This window comes from Temnothorax americanus, unplaced genomic scaffold (assembly GCF_048541705.1).
Source record: "Temnothorax americanus isolate GAGA-0224 unplaced genomic scaffold, ASM4854170v1 Scaffold77, whole genome shotgun sequence".
In the NCBI taxonomy this organism is placed as follows: Eukaryota; Metazoa; Arthropoda; class Insecta; order Hymenoptera; family Formicidae; genus Temnothorax; species Temnothorax americanus.
Genome location: NW_027509800.1, coordinates 114,979 through 134,885, shown reverse-complemented (window position 1 = coordinate 134,885; position 19,907 = coordinate 114,979). Strand labels below are relative to the sequence as shown.

At 34.3% G+C, this 19,907-nt stretch overlaps 4 protein-coding genes across 9 annotated transcripts; 1 reads left to right on the top strand and 3 right to left on the bottom strand.

Moving 5' to 3' along the window:
* Positions 1-237: 237 nt before the first annotated feature.
* On the bottom strand, positions 238-6,912 carry LOC143906828 (PAX3- and PAX7-binding protein 1). 2 transcript variants are annotated; one of them, XM_077423117.1, is made up of 16 exons: positions 6,303-6,912; positions 5,810-5,988; positions 5,014-5,173; positions 4,613-4,712; positions 4,339-4,496; positions 4,165-4,247; positions 3,882-4,081; positions 3,602-3,791; positions 2,488-2,611; positions 2,174-2,362; positions 1,871-2,070; positions 1,641-1,791; positions 1,319-1,514; positions 1,041-1,239; positions 594-712; positions 238-483 (listed from the first exon to the last, which is right to left on the bottom strand). In XM_077423117.1, the coding sequence occupies exons 1-16, from the start codon at positions 6,472-6,474 to the stop codon at positions 432-434; spliced, it is 2,472 nt and encodes an 823-aa protein (XP_077279243.1). In that variant the 5' UTR covers positions 6,475-6,912; the 3' UTR covers positions 238-431. The 2 variants fall into 2 exon arrangements, with proteins under 2 accessions (XP_077279243.1, XP_077279244.1); XM_077423118.1 differs by having other exon boundaries at positions 5,899-5,988; positions 6,303-6,449.
* Positions 6,913-7,267: 355 nt separating this feature from the next.
* Positions 7,268-19,320, top strand: L(2)05287 (WD repeat-containing protein l(2)05287). 5 transcript variants are annotated; one of them, XR_013259673.1, is made up of 17 exons: positions 7,268-7,743; positions 7,853-8,054; positions 8,280-8,464; positions 8,568-8,687; positions 8,783-8,970; positions 9,070-9,228; positions 9,309-9,502; positions 9,594-9,778; positions 9,980-10,143; positions 10,266-10,455; positions 10,563-10,741; positions 10,975-11,147; positions 11,262-11,447; positions 15,919-16,037; positions 16,143-16,371; positions 18,069-18,312; positions 18,791-19,320. XR_013259673.1 is itself a non-coding variant. In XM_077423116.1 (16 exons), the coding sequence occupies exons 1-15, from the start codon at positions 7,574-7,576 to the stop codon at positions 16,330-16,332; spliced, it is 2,604 nt and encodes an 867-aa protein (XP_077279242.1). In that variant the 5' UTR covers positions 7,268-7,573; the 3' UTR covers positions 16,333-16,371; positions 18,791-19,320. The 5 variants fall into 5 exon arrangements, 3 of the variants coding, with proteins under 3 accessions (XP_077279242.1, XP_077279241.1, XP_077279240.1); XR_013259672.1 differs by having other exon boundaries at positions 18,063-18,312; XM_077423116.1 differs by lacking the exon at positions 18,069-18,312.
* LOC143906845 (uncharacterized) lies at positions 11,248-14,026 on the bottom strand. Its single transcript, XM_077423143.1, has 3 exons — positions 13,381-14,026; positions 13,049-13,304; positions 11,248-12,477 (listed from the first exon to the last, which is right to left on the bottom strand). Exons 2-3 carry the CDS (start codon positions 13,142-13,144, stop codon positions 12,373-12,375), a joined length of 201 nt encoding a protein of 66 aa, XP_077279269.1. The 5' UTR covers positions 13,145-13,304; positions 13,381-14,026; the 3' UTR covers positions 11,248-12,372.
* On the bottom strand, positions 16,314-17,729 carry LOC143906838 (putative kinase-like protein D1044.1). The gene has a single exon (XM_077423137.1). The coding sequence runs from the start codon at positions 17,727-17,729 to the stop codon at positions 16,524-16,526; it is 1,206 nt and encodes a 401-aa protein (XP_077279263.1). The 3' UTR covers positions 16,314-16,523.
* Positions 19,321-19,907: the final 587 nt, after the last annotated feature.

Here is a 19,907-nt window from a genome sequence, read left to right as displayed (position 1 = left end):
TAAAATATTTACTTTACAGCCACAACATAGAAATGCATTTTAATTAGTTTTGTTATAGGATATACATGCGAACATATATTATATGCATTATCATTTCTATTATATGGATGTAATGTTCTTAGCAATTATAACTGTAATTTTTTAAAGACAAGGCTCGAATATTTACGAGTATGCTATTTACAGATTTATTTTTCGCTTATTTATTATGTACAATCGGGAAGTGTATCATGTCGTGAGTTGTCTCATTTAGTTTATTACTATATAAAATGATATATCATATATTATACATTATATATTTGACAATTTACTGTGATGCATCATGTACAGAATCCTATTGTACGTTATATGTATAAAATCTATCAACAAGCATGTTGGTACTAAAGCAAGAAATTTGATAAAATATTACTAACATACGTATTATGATCAACACATTATAAGGGCTTGATTATTTTCAGGATAGACTTGGCGTATTCCCAGGCTTCACTGTAACATACAAATTTTATTTTAGATGCGTTCATACGTTTTGCGCGATTCACAACATAAACAAAGAGCGTTTCGCTAATCGCGACTAATATTATATAATAGATACTTACTTGTGTGCAGGATTTGCTTGATCTAACTGTTCGCTAAGTTGTTGAATAAGTGTGGCAAACATTTTGAGGTGTTCAATAGTTTCTCCTTGTAACCATGCCCTTGGTAGCGTACTCATAATCTAACAAACATTAATAAACATTTTATTTATTGCAACCAAATAAAATTAAAGCGCTAAAAATTTTTTCCGCGATTGTAATTATCGATGTAAAAAGGGTGTCTAGCCGTAGCGGTCATGGAAACCTGGAAGATTTCGAAAATGTCATTTTTTAAAGATTTTAACGAAATTCTAGAAAAGTCATAAAATATTCCATGACTTTTCCATGACATTTTCTGTCCTTTTTTATCTAAAGAAGTGTATAGCGGTCATGGAAATCTTCCAGGTTTCCATGACCGCTAGACACTCTGTAATATACATTTATTACAATTTAATGTTAAACATAACGTACCATATTTGCTTTGAATAAAGCATCAGTTGAACAAGAAACTCGTAATCCAGCAAGTAGATAACGATTCAAAAGCGAACCTAGAGCCAAATTTTTTAATTGTACATCCTCAAGAAGACCTTGCCAACTTAATAAATTCCGCAATAATTTGACGGCCATCGCAAATTGTCTTTGAAAGAATTGATGTCTCGTATCCCAAACTCTGAAATAACTTGTGTTAAAAAATAGCGAAAGAATAACATAACTATATATCAACTTAATTATATACTGAGTGTACTGACTGTTTTGGGAAAATAGGTATGAAAACATCATTTTCAATAGCAGCCTTAATTTTATCTAAAATAGCGTTGAATAAAGTTTCCAATTGTTTGCTGGTGTCATTCAAATTAGGATATTCCTTAATCAATCGATTTATAGTTCCTACGAGACGTAATGTCTGGGACGTTGACATTGGATCCCATATTTTTTCGATAATAGCTAAAAAATATCAATGTTAAATATATAGTATTATTTTATTATTTTACTGTTAGCTTTCATATTTATATTGCTTTATATAAATAGCAATATAAACTATAAAAGATAATATAATCCTGGCACTCTTACATGTTAATTTTGGTATCACAATTTTTTCAATTGTCGATGGTATCAATCTAACATCTGGATCTCGTTTCAATGACTCCTCTGTTTCTTTACTATCTAAAGCGTACAGAAGCAACGTATTATACCATTTTGTCCTCTCTAGATCAGCACTTTCCTGTAAAAATAATTAGATATTAATTACAAGTGTGACAAATGTAAGTTCTCTTTGTTGTTGAAAAGAGTAAATAAAATACCATAATTGGGTTCCAAGTAACTAGTTGTAATCTGATAATGGGCGAAATAATTTTAGGTAAACACAACGATACATAAGCTTCTGTATAGGCGTCCATGTCTGTTTCTCTCCATGATTCGAATTTTGAAAGGATGCCACGTACTGTACAATACTCCTCCATAACGTCAGAAAATACATCTTTACAATTATTATCGATTTCATCTGTAATAAAACGTGAAAATGTTATGTAATTATAAAAAATTATATATCTAATAAAAACATAAGTAAAAAATTTTAAGAATCAAAATACAAAATCAACTATTACCTTTCGCTTGCTTAAATACAAGATTCTGTTGCTCAGTGACTTCATCGTCACTAGACATTCCATCAATATGCTTTGGCATATTTGAAGCTAATTCTCTTGCTCTTCTGCGACGGGCTCTTCTACCCTCTCTCTCTGCAGCTCGTCGTACGTGTACTTCCACTTCCGGTCCTCTTCTCATGGCTTGTCCTCCTGCAAGACGAAAAAGATGAATGTGTTGCGGAATCTTTTGGTGAAATCTCTGGAACATAAGGTTATCAAGTGCCCCCAAAATACCAAGCTCTATCAGTTATGTACACTGGTTGAAATATACTGACTTGCTGCGGTAGTTATTTCTTCAGCCTGATCTCTAGTGTCTTGCCGTCTTCGTTCCATTAATTCGGTTGAACGTTCGCTATACAGATCTAACCAGCGTTGTTCCAAATCGATGACCAGGGGAAGCTAACAAAAAAATTATACATTTAAATTGATTCAATGAACATATATTCTATTACTTAAAATTGATGATGTCTAAACTTAATGGCTTTATGATATAATGCTCAAAAAGCATTAATTTGCTTGTTAATCGACAGCTTCATAAATCACTTAAAAAATTCTTCAATGTATTATTTATACATTGAAAATAGATTAGACATCAGTTTACTTACCAAATTAATTAATTAATCACTTGTATGAATATGATATTTATCTTTATAAAATATGTATAAAAATAACATAATACAGAGAAGATAATGACCCCTGGCAATGGAGACATGTGTATGTGCTACATATGCAATACACATTATTTTTATTTTATAGTTTCAAGTTCATTATTTAAACAATTTTGTCACTCCTTTATTCATCAAAACTCATGTAAACAAATTATGGAAATCGCACTAGTAAAATTAATTTTATAAATTTTAATTTCAACTGAATCTATAATTTAGGCTGAAATGGAGTCATAATATACTATATATTTACATAATTTATGAGAATTGATCTGGATGAGTCAAAAAAGTAACAAATATTTTCTTTTAGCTTTTTAAGTAGCATATCTTGAATTTTTTCCAATTTAAGACTCCTGGGCTTTCGTTGCAATCATATTGAGTTATAATATCAGAGAGAGAGAGAGAAAGAGAGAAGCGAAAAATCATATAAATTCTCTTCTTCCACTATACATATTTCACATTTATAAGATGAAATATATACATCATTATATTGAAAGTATGACAGTTTAATCGTTATGCTAAATAACTTGATTATTTTCAATAATTTAGTCAATACTTTGTATATTTTTATAGACTTTATATAACAATATCAGATACCAAAATTTAAAATAAGGTTCATTAAAATCGTTGGTGCTTTACTGGGACTGAAGAACTTTTTGTCAGCCACATACCGTACGATAAAACCCAGTGCACATAAATCAAACGTGACAGCGTATCAACCCACCTTCTCATCAAGACACTCTACCAAGTCAGTGACATACCCACGCAACTCTTGGTAATATCTGAAGCGTTGTGCGTAATGCGGCGTACGAACTTCGCTTTCGTCCAATTCTTTCATGGTTTGCTGTAATTCTCCCTCTAAACGTTCCTGATCTTGCTGATGTCGTCTATGTACCTCTTTTAAGTTGTCCAACCTTTAAATGAAAGTACATTTGTATTAATCGGCTTTCATTAAATTTTCTATTATATGTAAAGTCTGAAGTGTGTTTGGAGAAATATAAAACCTTGTGCGCATTCTGTTCACAACTTCTTGTGGTGTAACAGGTACAATTTTTGTTGGATCTGGTGGTTGAATGGACGGTGGCGGTGGCGGTGCAGGCATTAATACCATTTCTAAAGGTACACCAGACCCGATCATCTGATTAACATTCATACCCATTGTGTATTGTTGTTGCAACATTGAATCCTGCTGTGCTGCTGCAATCTGCATATCGAAAGACTCAAGACACTTAATATCGCTTTACGTACATATATCTTACCTTAAATCTTAATAAACTGCGCTTTTACCTGAGCACCCGTCACACCTTTCCGTATTTGTTGAGCTTCCCACTCCTCTTCTTCGTTCTCGTGTTCACTTTCATTATCTGAAACTAAATTTAAAAAACGTTCCAAATTATGTTGTCTTTCATCTTAAAAAGGCATTTAATGCCTTAAAGTTAATTATTATATATAAAAATGTACATTTTAACGGAACTTGAGAAGCAAGAAATGCTTCTCTTCTCTTTTCTTTATCACGCGCTTCAGTGTTGACAGTCATATCTAATCGATCTTGAGAATCATCATCATCACTTCGATCATGATCTTCCTCCCGTATTAGTCTTGACTTGCCCTTATCATCGCTATAAAAATAAATGCATTAAATTCATTTTATATAATATTATTAGTAAATATATCAACAAGCATAATAGAAGAAAAAATTTATGAATCGTCTATTTATTGTATCACTTTGAATTACCTCTGCTCTTCAATAGGAATGTAATCGGTTCCTAATTCTCTTGCTTTTTGTCTGCGTTTTCTCGCTGCATGTATCATAGCGGCATCAGGTATACATCCACCTGGATAATATAAGAGAATATAAGAGAATATTATTACAATAAGAAATATCAAAATCTTATCAAATTTTTAAACATCAATAATTTTTGAATTTTGAAAAAACGCTAACAACATGTTTCATAATGTTACTTAGACGTGATATCTAAAAGTAAAAAATGTAATGTTTCTTTTCCATTTAAGTTTTGTCAAAGATATGGATTGTTAAATATGTGCATACAGCAATTCTATTTAATCTACATAAATTTTAATAATAATATAAGGGCTATATTATTTTAACTTATACTTCGTATGAAAATTACGTACTCTCAAGAAGTATTTTTACAGTTTCAGCTTTATCCGTATTTTTCCGAAATTTGTGACTGCAAGGCTCATCTTCCTCCTCACCCGACGTATAGTCATCTTTTCCCGCTGCCAATGCAGCTCGTCCGTTTAAGATCAGCGGTCCTGTGTTTTTTACTTTAACCTAGCAATAAAAATTATATTTTGTTTAGTAAAGATACATAATCTTAACCAGAAAAATTCAAAACTTTTATAAAAAGAAATATTCTCAAAATACAATTTTGATATATAATATCTTGAAATTAAAATATTTCTACTGCAAAATAATATGATGATATAAAAATATTTATTCATCAAAAGTTACGACAAAAAGTTTACTATAAGACTGAGTATATATACATTGCAGAGAAATAATGACCTATTGAGATTAAATAATAAATAATTTAAGGAGCACTTGGAACATAATTTTTATATTTATAATTTAAAAATTACTCGTTTTTCCGATACACATAACTGATAAAATAAAAAATAATATTATGAAAAAAGTAATATCCCAATCAAATATATAAACTAGCATTTATCCAAATTTAACAATTGAAGGAACCGCCTTGTATTTTCATGTAAACTGCTCGATACGCACAATTATATATGCAAATTATTATAATATGAAAAATGACATGTTGTACTCCCATAGTTGTTTCAAATCTTGAAACATTAGTCAACGTATTAGGGAGACATAAAAAATCCTCTTATGTTAAATGATAAGTTACTTAAATTGAAGAAACGCTAATAATAATAAAACATCATAGAGATAGCTTACTACTAGATCATCTGTCTTTATTTCTAAATCTTTTTCCTGCTTAATGGATTTATTCGCTTGCTCAGTGTCCACTTGGATTTTCTCTTCACCTTTCTTTTTCCTCCTTTCATGATCTAGCTGTTTCATCAGCTTTTTGCTCCTCGACGATTTCTTGACTATAAAAACTTCTCCGTCGTCCCCTGTAATTCATTTCAACTTTTAATTACAATCTGAATATACATTACATAGTTCAATGCTTGGTAATAGATTTGGGGAAAACAGCATCCGTTAGCTATAAATATTATTTGTCTAAAACAAATAAACCATTGTCTTTGTTCCTGCTATTGTGATTAGACCGTGCAAAAGCTTGTTCTATGAGCGAATGGCATAGCGCATTATCATTCGAACAAATTATGTACAAAATAATATGTAAAACAGGTTACTCGTGTACACTAATTACACACGCACACGCACAATGTTACATATGCAAGCATGTGTGTACGTATATAAACACCTTGTTCCAGCTCCTCTCCAAAGCTGAGACGCGTCTGCTTTGGCTTATCCTTCTTCGTTTTAATTTTGACCGGCTGCGCGTCCTCCACCTCCATTCTGTTCTCATTATCCTCGTCTTCATCGTTGAAAGGGCGTCGGCGTATGTTCCGCTTCGGTTTGTTGAATAACGACATTGTCGTTGCAACGTCGTTCCTCGACAACAGAGCACGACCGTCCGCTACTCAAGCTTGACTATTAAAGACAGAAAGACGCGGACTGAAACTGAAAAGCGGAACGTATCGCATTACGGGAGACTAATCGTCGCTCGCTGTAATCAATTGTACGCGATAACGTCCTACTCCGTATCGATGGATCCGCGACCGCGACACGCGAGACTCGAAATCGGTGCGAAGTGCGAACAGCCGAACGCTCAGATACACTCGCGTCGCGAATCGCGGATAGTTGAGCTGACGAAGGGAACAGGGATGAGTCGGACGAGGCGGACGAGACTAGCTAAACGAGCTAAACGCAAAACGGCACCGCACACGGGCACAAAGCTGTACTGTAGTCACTGTAGATGACTGTAGACTCGTAGGCTGTAGGCACTGTACTTCACTGTAGTCTGTAGTGAATGTAGTGATCGTGAGAAGGCGATCGTTTGGCGCAATGACGACGCTTCCTTCTGATAAGTTTCGCAACACACTCTGGTATTTTTGGCCGCGTTCAGCAGATACAACTGTTGAGTTCGTCTTATCAACACTCTGCGTTGATTGGTTGGTTCTAGAAGTAAGAGCCACGCACGTTTGACTGCTACTCAGCGGCTTGGTCTGCTGAACGCGCCCAAATGGCTGCTGCGCGTTGCGCGTTCCGAAACTCTCGATGAATTATCTCGATAGTTTCTTGTCTTCTTTACGTGATTATTTATTAATACAAAATACAATTAAAATACTTCTCAATGCTTCTAAATAATAAAAAGATAAAAGACAACTTCGTCTAACAATAAATATAATATTTTCTATTGCTTGAACTAGGAATATTGGTTGATAAGCGAAGTAAAAGTAGGTGTAATGCACTCATATGCACCTCACAGCACCTCCAACTCCAACCCAACCTCCAAGCACCCGCAAGCACCTCAACCTCAAAGCACCTCCGCAAGCGCAAGCAACGAGAATCAAGCCATGTGCTTCGTGGGAAGTTGAAGATAAGATTCAAGTGTAAATTATGTATATATAATTTTTAAATAAATATATGTAGTTTTAAACGCTTTACACGTGATAAGCAAAACGTGACAAAATGCAAATAAAGTTGGTCGAAAACGCTGGTCATAAGAACACAAGCGTTAACCTTGCCGATCTGGACGATTTAATCATGAAGAAGGCGAAAGGCGGCGGAAAAATAATTGTGAAGAGGAAAGGCGGCGGAAGTATAATTGATCAACGCCCACTATTTTCCAGCGATGGAGAGTCAGTTTAATTTTAGTCTCTATTTTAAGTTCTATTTTATTTTCTTGACGTTTCAGTCAGCACATTAAACGTAGCTCGATATGTAATCAATAGATTTTTTTTTTTCCAGAACTCTGCACATAGTATGGAAGAATGTTATAAGGGTATACAGCACGCAAACGGGAGACTTTGTGCGAGAGTTTGAGCCCTTGGATTACAGAATTGCTGGAATAATAGCACATCCAGATAATGCTAGCGTTATCGTTGGTTGTACTGAGAATGGCGAACTGTATTTCTGGAATTGCCAAAGTGGCATTATCACTAAGAAATTAGTAAGGATTTGAAATGTTCCGCTTGTTAACGTTTCTATTTTTAAATATTTTCCATGCAGGATTATAGAGTACATTGTACTTGTCTTTTAATTTTCAATTTATATACATATTTTGGTTTTTTTTTACCTTTCAACTCTTTAATCTTTATCAACCCTTTTGCTTGTTATCGAAAATTTATAGGTATTAAAGAAATAATATAAATTATATACCGATATTTTTTTGCAGCAATTGAAACTTCTTGCAAAGGACAAGGCAAAAATCAAAACCTTTCATATTGTAAAATATAGAACGGCTCAAGGAAATGAAATATGTCAAACGTTAATAACCCATTTCTCTGATTGCGGGAACAAGATATATGTACTTTTATTTGATATAGAAACTGGAATGTGCATAAAATCAATATATATCTTGTAAGAAATATTTTTTAATTTTTTTGTCATTTTCTACCAAATTTTGTCTGATAAAATTGCATAGTTTATGCTTTTTAAAAAATATTTTATTTGTTTTTTTTAGCACAAAATTACAAGAGTATTATATTGATATAATTGGAAATCATGGAGAGAATTTAATAGCGCTTTTACATGAGACAGATTTACACATATTAGATCCAGCTAGAAATTTAGTCGATAAAATGTAAGATATTTTGAGATTATCATGTATATAACATTTATTTGTATACATTCAAAAGTATTTTGTACTAATTTTTAAAATACTTGATCTAAATGTAGACACAAGACTGGTAAAACTGGTAGATTACCTACTTGTATAGCGGGACATCCAGAAGAAGAATGTGTTGCCACGGGAGATTCTACGGGTCGTGTATCGGTGTGGAGAAATTTGTTCCAGAGTAGACCATATACAGCTGTTTTTCACTGGCATACATTGCCGGTCACAGAAATAGTGTTTAGCAAATCAGGTAATAGATGTCAGAAATTTTTTATTTATTTGTTACATTTACAAGATGTCTCACAAATCAATAATTTAGTATGATATAACACACTTGTTTATTTTACAGGTGGCCATATGTATACAGGTGGTGGTGAGTGCGTACTGGTAAAATGGACTTTAGCAAATCCCCAACATAAGTCATTTCTTCCACGATTACCGGCGCCTATTAAACATCTTACTATTGCACCAGATAATTTATATGTTGCTGTATCGACTTTAGACAATGGTAAAATTTTTTTTATTGCGACAGTTCCAGCTTGTAACAGCGGATTTATAACAACTAATCATATATTTTTATTGTAACAGGTATTGTTATTGTAAATCCTCAAAGAAAATTGACATCAGTGATACAAAACTTTACATGGGGTGTTGCTTCATCGTCCAAAGATCTATTTCCTGCAGGACTTATCGTTGACCCGAGAACAAGTAGTCTTGTTCTGAATAGTCGTACTGGACATGTACAATTTTACAACACTCATACAAAAAACTTATTATACAACGTAAGATATTTGTCATATGTTAAAAGCAAATTTATATAAAAAGAAAATTATAATAAGTAAAGAAATAGTAAAATTTTGACAAATTTTTCAGATTAATATAACTGCTCAAAATTTTTTGACACAAGAACGCGATGTAATTATTGTAAATACAGAAGTTACAAAAATATCTCTGAATCATAATGGCACATGGATGGCGACAGTTGAAGAACGAAATGATAAAGTTTCATCTATAGAAGTTAGATTAAAATTCTGGGTCTACGATTTGAAAAAGCAAATGTAAATATATATAAATTTTACTATATTTGTTTAGATTAAGGCTACGGTCAACGTGACAAATGCTACAAATGCTTCGAAGCATTTTTCTTCTCTTTTCTTTCAATGAAGAAAGAAAAGAGAAGAAGAAAGCTCCAAAGCATTTGTAGCGTCACGTTGACCGTAGCCTAACACTACAATATTAATAATTTTTCAATATTTTAGATTTGTATTAAATACATCCATTGAATTACCTCATGAGAATGGAGTAAATGCACTATATTTTCAACCAGATACGACATTTGACGATGGAGAATGGTTAGCAGTCACCACTGGGAAAGATAATAAATTTAAATTATGGAATTTGGGAAAATCTTCCACTATAGAAAGTACATACATATATATATATATATATATATATATATATATATATTTAATAATAAAATAGCTTCATATTAAAATTTAGTGAAATATATATGTATATCACTATTTGATATTATATTTGTTATAGACAAAGAGACAAAACATTGGTATTGTTATGGAGTGGGAGACTATCGCAATTTAGCCGCTACAGATGCAGGTTTTTCAGTAGACGGTTCGTTATTGGCTGTTGGTTTTAATTCTACCTTAACTTTATGGATGCCTGAAACTTGCGAATTAAAATCCAGTCTTACACATTCTCAATATAATCATCCAATAACGTAAGTTGAGAAAATAAATATATTGTAAAATTATTAATAAGTATATATTTTTAGCTAAATATAGAGTCATTGTTTATAAATGCATAATTGTAAAATGTTTACAATAGACGAATAGAATTCGGCAAACACGAGGCCTGTCACCTTGTTGTAGTTGTGTCTCAGCAGCACATAACAGTTTGGAATATTTTAACTCTTGCTATAACATGGACCGTATCCCTGAACGTCGTGAGTCTCACGTGTGACCTAAAATCTACATACATAGCAGCATTTACATCTGACAATTCATGTATGTTGTACAGCGTGTAAATACTTTTTCATTATATACTATTTATTTTACTACCAAAGGAATAATCATTGGAAACTTTAATATATTGTAATATGCTATTTTTTTAAGTCACACATAACAATCTCACGTAACATTTATATATCATTATATAGATATTATATATCTATATTTTTTTTTATCTTATATATTTTATTATTATGTTTTAAATATAAAGATTATTTACTTGCTTTTAGTATACGTGTTTACGCCACAAAGTGCAACACTCGTTTATAAGAAAACATGCCTTATCGAAAGTACCAGTTCTGTATTGGCAGCTACTTTTGTACCTCATCTACAGGAAAAACGTGATCCTTCCTTTGGTCATTGGCAACGAAAGTCGCAACTATTCTTTTTGGATTCGAATCAGGTATGTCTTGGATTATGCAGCTAAATTTATCAATCTAATTGTGTAATGTTTGAATGTTAAATTGGGATATAAATATATTTTATATTTTATTGTCTATTACTGTATTCTGTTTAGGAATTGCTTACATTGGAACCAGAATCTGAAGCGAGTGTTTCTTTAGAGATTATTTCGGACAAAGGAACCATGCCATTGACTGCCTTCTCCAATTTTATAGCGGCTCAAACCTCTTCGAGCAAAGACCAGACTGTCGCGCAAGTTCATGAACATCTTGGTATACCAGCGAAAGGAATGGTACAAGAAGTATGTAGAATTTTGAGTTTCAACATTTTATCAAAATTTTATGCAAAGATTCCTTCAAGTTGCACATTTTATTTACAAATTTTCTGAGTTAGAGTAAATTTTCTTTCAGAAATAAACACACATTATAATCAAAATTAATTTAAAATAGTATTATAATCTAGAATCTTTTGTTATGCTTTGATCCATTTGAAATATTTGCGACTTTTGGGATTCTTGATAAATTCCTTACACATTATCTATTAGGAATATTCCTGTACGATTGATATGCCAATGCTATTAACAAAAAAGTATTATTTCTTGTTGAATAACATAAGAAACTTTTAATATATTTGAGATCAAATTTACATTAAGTAAACAAACGGAGACAATTTGCAAAATAAATAAGGGTTTACTAATCTAAAGTAAATGTAAAAAACGAATATAAAAAACAAATAAATTATTTATACATATTCTATAAGAAATAATGTAGAAAATTGTTTCAATATTCTGTTTTGAATATTGGTCTGTGAATTTCTGATTCTGAATTTATAAAATTTAGAGTCAATACGAGAATATATAATTTTTTATGTTGGAAACTTTGTATTTAGATAAAGAGATTAAGATTTATCAATGAAAATAAAATAATATAGAATATAATATTTCTCTTATCATATATATATATGATTGTCAATCGCATTTATGCAAATTTCTTCAATAGAACAACATTCTAAATTATTTTTGCTTTCTAATGCAAGTGCTTTTACAGATATCTATACTATATACTTTAATTTAAACTTTAATTTATAAATTAAATTTAAATAAACTTGAACTTCTTTAGTTTAACGACTTGAAATGGTGTGTTCTGCACGATCGGACGACGAAATTTGCCATAAGGTATCGTATTGCGATAAGTTGCCAATCGTGGATCATATTGAATATCCATTTGTCAGTGTCTTCTTCCTAAGCGATAATTCCGACAGCGACGAACAAAATCGAATTTTCTATAACGAAGACAATGCCATTGCGGAATTTGCCTCATGTTCTCGATCGCCTGCAAATTGTATAGCTTAAACAGAATTGTTAGGTTTATTAAAAAAAAAAAAAAAAAAAAAAAAAAAAACAGAAAAATTACTGGCATAAGAGATTAGTAAAAGTGCGAAAAGGAAAAAAAAAGATTATTCAACATAATGGCCAGTCGCATTAATCGAAATCAGGTCAAATAGCTACTAAGAAGGTTAAAAGTCATTGAGATCTTGACGAAAAGTCTTCCTGTTTATAAGATCACGCACCACCTACGACTCAATGTGATTGGACACATCATCGCACTCTCGGACAAATAAAGATTGGTTTAACGAGGAACGTTCAATGACCAACGTCCACTTTCGACATTACCATGTACTTACATCCCACGTGCTTACAATGGAGAAAAATATGAGTCGCATTTCTTATAATTGACGCTCAGCGAGAAAAGGAAACTCTACGCTTGTGAGTCATTCGCGTGTTTCGCACTAACAAAATCCCGGTGATCCAAAATCGGTAAATTGCATAATTTCCAACTACATTATTCTCAATAATGGTATCGGCTCCGTTTATGACGAGATATCGCATACAAAAACACTTACTGCTTCGCTGTTACTGGCGGGATATCCAAAGGCGATCACTGCGAGTAGCACCGTTGTAACCAGGCACGAAACCAATTTTAATGCAGTCAGCTTCATTCTCTCGATACCGGTTCTTTTTCCAGCCCAAAAGATGCCCAAGAATGTTTCGACTCTGGATTTTTTCCGAATCTTTTTTTCTCAGTTCTTCTCAGTCTATTCCGTCTTCTCGATCAATGATTGTAATTAGATCGCTCTTCGAGTTCTTCCCGAATAGTTTCTTCACCAAAAAATGCGAATTAATCCAAATGTTTCTATTAAAATTTCCCACAGAGAGTTATGTCAAGTGGTTTTACCAGTCTTTATCAATTCGAATGATTATACAATGGGGTGTTGACAAATCGACACGATGCAACTTGACGAAGATGGTACGTGGAAAATTATTTAGTAGTCCTTCTTATGACAGACGACAGACACAGAGCAGGTTCTTCATGTGTGTATCAACGATCCGCGAACGACTGGCTTTCAGCAGAAGTCTCGCCATGATTTAATATAGAGACTCCCACCCTCTCACGGCGTTCTAGTTGTCTCTTTAGGACAGTTGGACAACAGGCAAACTTCGCTGGAAATCCTATGCCTCTCACGTCATAATCGTCGTACTGCAAGCTATAGCATCTATTCATATGCATTCATATGTAGATATATATATTTTAGTTTATTTGGCTTTATCAGTCGTCTTGTCTTTTCTTCGTGTGGGCGGCAAGTTGGCCTGACAAATTGAACAGAGTGAGGTGGAGTTGTATTGGAAAAAGCAGATAAGGGCAAATGTAACATGCATCGTATTCGTATCGAATAATTAATCCACCGTGCCGAAAATAAAGTCGAGAGATATCTCGTCGAAGAATTTATCGAAAGTAGTTACGCGAGACGTAACATGTTCTGCTGCTATCAGAAACGAATGTGTTAAAAGTAGCTTCGTCTGCCACTATTTATCCACGGCAAAAACATACAAAGTGTACTATTTTGATTTCAAATGGTCTTGAATACGATTGACCTTGAGTAAGGGATCATTGAACTTGTTACAATGTTACCTTAATGTAAGATGTTTTACATTAATTAAAACCTTAATTTTGCTTGGAATATTTCGTAATAAAATTAAACGAAATGAGTTTTTTTTTTTTTTTAATGATTAACGTGTTTTTAAAGTACATATTTTGATAGTTAATATTTAATTTCTTATTTATACACTTTATACCCAAACATAAAGATTTGAATATCTTCAATGATTTAGTCGTCAGTTTCAAATTTTTTCTAATAATTTACAACGATAGGTCGTAGATAATGTAGATCATTAAGAAAAAAAATAGCATCTCAATACATGGGTATCATATCGAGCAAAAAATATGTCACTAAAAGAAGTAAAATATAATATTGAAACAGTGTCGGGATGACTCCATCTGAACAAAAATTAATCTTTGTCACAAAATGTCATTTATTTCACAATTATCATGATATCTAAGGATATCATGCTTTGTGTATCTCGCTTAATTTTCAAAATATTTCACCGCATCCATTACAATAGGACAACCTGCGCGATGCGAAAATAGCGAACGACGTTGTCACAGAATTGTCTGGGATTGCTCGGAAAAGTAAAACCAGGCCAGCGGGAACAAAGTCTTATCTTCTTCGCCGACTGTCTCGATTGTTGTCATTGATACCTGCTAATAAAATGCCACACCGATACAGAGGGCAAAGTTTAGATCAATCTATCTCATTGATATACCTCTATCAACATTTTGTAATGGTACAATCACATGATGCCTTTAAATTTCTTTAAAAGAATTAAAGTTTGCTGATATTTTGTGTTCTCCGCTATATCTTACGATATTTATTTCTTTATTTTATTTATATTCTTAGTATTCATATTGGGATAATATTTTAATATTTACACTTCTGAGACATTTACTATTTATATAGCCCATTGAAATATTCTCACTAAATGGATCGTAAGGCTAGATACGTAAGGTTTCCTTCTATACTAAAAATAGCTTTTTTACGACCAAAATAGACCAGGATACGTTACAAACGTCAGACTTTACTAGACTTGGTAATTGTCTTGATTATAGTGATAGTAAATTACATTCTCTGGCTATCTCGGCCGTTTTTCGTATGAACAACTTTACGACTATTGTCATCATGATTCTCTGAAATTGACTTGAATCATTATCGACAATCGCGTTATCCTAAAAATGAGAAGTGCGGAAATAGTACAAACATGGCTTAAATGCGTCATATACATATATTGTCAACAATGTAATTGTTGCCACTTGAAAGAAATGAAATAAGAGACGTTTTCCTTTTATAAAAGTGGTATTAAATCTAGTACTATATATAATTTTGCGGAATCTTGTCTTTAAAGTAGTCATTTATTTGAAAAGGAAGCCGTTGCATATATTTGATAACAATTATAAACTTACGATTCAAAGAGCGTAGATATTCATCGACGAAATTAAAGTGCATTTTTTAAGTTTTATACTATAATACACATAGACGCGCGTTTGTCGCTAAAGTGTACACGTTGCGAAGAATATTCGTGTGGGTTGCAACTTGCAACAGACGAATCAACCTAGATCTGAAGTAGAAGATTGCAGGAATTGCACAAATTTCACTTGGAGGTGTGCTGTGTGTCAGCTTTAAAACTAATTAACCAGTCGTCTGACCGCCCGATTATCACGAGTATATATACGTACGGCAAACATACTTTGAACCTGTCGCCTTGAAATTGACGCGTTCCATTGATGTCTATATCCGTACATTACATTATTTAACCGACAAATCAGCAGAGTGCATTCGCTTGTAGTAGCTTAACATTAATCATCATTCTTGTTTTTCAGTTACTTAGCGTGTCCGCTCATACATTGCCACCGATGAGACTGCTGTGCTCGTCATTTATTTCGTCTCTGGCAGGACAACAACCCTTAAAAAATCATTCCAAAAATGCTGAAAACTTCAAGTATGCAAAATTAACACTTGTGCAAGTTACATACGTTAAAGTTGTCTTTACCGCTTCGTTTTACGTGAATAAGCATCGTGTATTGATTTTTTTCGTAATTTTTAGAGACAGCGATGACGACGCTCAGGATAATGCTTCAGATCTAAGTGAAAACGAAGTATTACTGCCGACGAAACCCTCGGTCACACCGACGAATGAGAAAGAGGATATGGATGAAGATGCAAACGTACAACTCACCGATTACGATTGGTCTTTCCTATCCACTATACTTCCCGATCAAGACAATATTCTTTGATTCGTATTGCCGTAAAAATTACCATACGGAACTGCGACGGTAAGATCAGTAATATTGATAAAATCATCAATTCAACGAATACATATTCCCGTGAAATATATAAAAGGTACACAAAGTGTGTTGGCGAAACATTAATAAAAGATTTGGTTACATGTGTGAATCGACTATATGAAATATATATATCTAACTTTTTAAGACGGTTTTGGTAATTGGTCCAATCGCGAGGCGAGCTCGGCGAGTTCGATGACAGCTTCGCTGATCCTTCTTTTGTAAACTGGGTCTTTCTCCATATTTGAGAGGACAAACTCTTTCCTATTCCGAAAATAATAGTCGGCGTAAGACGCCGGGTTGTTCATAATCCGCGCACCAATATTCTCGTCCATTAAAACCGTAGGAAAGTAGATTATCGCGGTGATAACGGCGCCTAGACGTTGTTCCTCCATACCTTCTATCAGCTCTGACCATGGGGGTGTTTTCGTATGGGTCCCGTGAATGTTCAGAGTCTCGCGCAACGTATCGTAATAATGACGCAACATCGTGCTTTCCCAGGTCTCTCGGAAGCTCCGGTCCGTGCACAGATACAAAAACTGTGCTACGTCATGCGCCAAAGGAGAGTACCTCAATAGTTGGAAATCCACCAGCAAGCATTTAGGCGACACGTCATTATTGAAGAGAAGATTGTTGCCCCAGAGATCCCCGTGACTAACCACGTTCGCCTTTGTGCGCGACGGCTTCATAGCGTGATACACCTGCTCACAGGTCGATCGTATCAGGTCGGGGTCGTGCCCCAAACGCTCGGCTACGATCGCGGCGACGTCGATGCCTGCTTCGAACCACTTCCGCGTCATTCCCTCGCGAACGAAAGCTCTCTCCACGAAAGCGTCGGGATACAGCCGATTCAGAGACGTGCCGAGGCGAGTTTCGGCCAGCAGAGAGGCGGCGTGTAGTCGCGCGAGAGCGCTTAAACCCGCACGTACGAGTGTCTTGTCAAATAGTTTGTCCCGCATGGAGTAGCCCTTGCTGCTTAACTCCTCAAAGACTATCGAATCGCTTTTCACTTTGTAGCACATCGGCGCCCATGGTTCCCCATGGTATCCCTTACGGAGCAACGGCATTATGACGCTATAAAACATTGTCTCTTGTTTAAAGACACCCTTTTTTATCACATAGTCAGCTTGATCGGGTACCTCGTAAGGTACGGTCTTGAGAAAGAACGAGAGAGCGACGGTTTCCTTTTTTCTCGTGGCTGTTATATCGAGCCGATAATGAGAGCCGAGAAATCCGAACTTGCCGTTGGAGTACGGTCGAATGGTATATTTTATCAGATCAGTGTCACTGCTCAGCGCAGCTCTCGCCACCTCCTTCACCTCTTCGAGAGAGAGCAATTTGTTTTCCATTTCGAGGCAGATGAGACGTTTTATCCATGCAATCGTAACGGACAACCGTATTCTTTTCGTAAACGATACCTTCGGGTGATTGAGGTACCGGGGACAATTAGTTCGTTTTTATATATGCTCGTCGTACATGTGTATCGTATTTCCTTATTTGTCAACCGATCACCCGCTGCATATATGTATAACGTAACATATTTCCATCAAGATATCTTCCGATAAAAGCTTTCGTCGCATGACATTTTCAGAGTGCAGCAAAATTAAACCTGACAATCTACGTTAAAGTAAACTACTTCTTGTGTATCGTTTCATTCTTATACTAACAATAAAATGTATCAGTTGCAGGTTCTTTTATCACGATGAATAAACAGCCAATATATTATCTCGACGAAGGTTTTGGTTGTCGTGAAAAGGCCGAAAGCGGTGGAAGCTGAAAATGTACACGCGTTCAAACGTCCACCAGAACAATTTGCATCTATTTAATTAATTTGATAGAATATACGCACAGTACACACTTTGGAACTTGAGAGATTCAGAACTATTTCCACGGGAATATTTTGGGCTACGATTAAGATCCTTTATATCAGTGGTAAATCTTCTGTCAGCGGCTGTCAACGCTGATTCGTCCGCCGATAAGACATCGACGACGTCTCAACGTGAAAATGTCATAGCGTTTGAAAATTTATTTCGGACTTATATTGCAACACTATAAATATCTGCCGTCGTGAAATCTAAGCGTGTGAAATCCGAAACATTCTATCTTTGCTTTTTGATATCTTTCACTATGCATTTGGTTATCGTTGAGCATACGTACGATAAAAAATATGAAAGGTGCAATGTTGCAGTAATCGCCTATCTCGAACAAAATTTTATACGACAATTCTTGAAGATGAAAACGTAAATTAGTATATAAAAGTATAATATGAGAGTATAAATATGATCTATCGTTAGTTATAATTTTGTGGAAGTTTAATCGCGATTATAATTTTGAACGGAATTGAAAAAGATGAATCAACGAAACCTTTATTTATTTTCGGTACAACTATAATCGACTTTAAACATTTCAGAAACGAATTACAACGATTAATTGGCACGACGAGCCTTGGCACGTTCGTGACAATGTCGATGACAAGATTGTCATGCTTTACGATGCGATTGAAGCACAAAAAAGCGCGACACTTCTCCTTGACCCGTATGCAGCGAATTCGTCGTCAAGCAACATATCCCACGCGTATTTCTCATACGGCTGAAATTCAGTCGTGCCGCGCACATCCTCGCACGAACGTCTCATTTTCATGTCTGGACGAACGCAGGAAAGGGAAAGAAAAACAAGGAAAGATCGCGTTCTCTTCTCCTTGAGCTATCCGTACATCCAGATTCTTTGTTTTTAATTCACCAATGTAAAATTAAGCTGGAGCTTTTATAATCGCGATCCTGGAAGTTTCCTCTTTCGATTTATGCCATCCCTTTCGCCTTTTGACTTTTCGAGAATTCGAAAGTTTTGGAGACATTCTAATTTTGCAATTTAAATTTTTGGAATTGTAATTAACGGGCATTTGTCCGAGGTTCCGTCTGTTCAAATATATATATATACATATTATATAATATTTATTTTGAATATCGCTGCAGTTACAATTATCAATTAAGCGGCTACGATTGCCGGCGTATGATATTTCTATTTCGTATCATAGTTCTAGTTCCCGCGTTTCCGCTTGAAACGTCGACAGTCGGTTACATTGTACAAAATCGTGAAAGTTACCTAAATTATCGTCAGCGAGCACATTGCGATCACACACATTTGCGATCGATCGTACACTTGAGTCAACTAAAAGAAGAAGAAATTTTACTCAAAATATGACAAAGTTTATAATTTGTTTAATTGGCTGATTAACATACGTTTTTCATTAAACAGAACGTTTGCTTATGTGCATCTCGAGCAAATCGTGCCTGCGCGGATCAAAGAGACAGAGATGATTCCGAATATTTAATAAGAATACAAAAGAGAGGAAAAAATTGGACGCGATAAAGATTATCGTTGAATTATTATTTGTTTATTATTTCTTCGATAGATCCAGTGTATAATCAAGTGTGATCGGCACATGGCGTGTATTTCGAATAGTAACTTTCAGGCTCGTTTCATTCTAACTCGTCAGAGATTCGTTCGAGCGATATAACATGCAAGAA

Bases quoted from the DNA above. Each gene is read 5' to 3' on its own strand.
- LOC143906838 (XM_077423137.1), bottom strand. From the start codon at position 17,729: ATGGAAAACAAATTGCTCTCTCTCGAAGAGGTGAAGGAGGTGGCGAGA.
- LOC143906828 (XM_077423117.1), bottom strand. From the start codon at position 6,474: ATGTCGTTATTCAACAAACCGAAGCGGAACATACGCCGACGCCCTTTC. The intron at 5,174-5,809 runs GTAAGCTATCTC...TTTTATTGCTAG, and splicing joins TAAAGACAGATGATCTAGTA to GTTAAAGTAAAAAACACAGG. The intron at 1,515-1,640 runs GTAAGAGTGCCA...GATATTTTTTAG, and splicing joins TGTGATACCAAAATTAACAT to CTATTATCGAAAAAATATGG.
- LOC143906845 (XM_077423143.1), bottom strand. From the start codon at position 13,144: ATGAAGCTGACTGCATTAAAATTGGTTTCGTGCCTGGTTACAACGGTG. The intron at 12,478-13,048 runs GTAAGTGTTTTT...TACAATTTGCAG, and splicing joins CCGCCAGTAACAGCGAAGCA to GCGATCGAGAACATGAGGCA.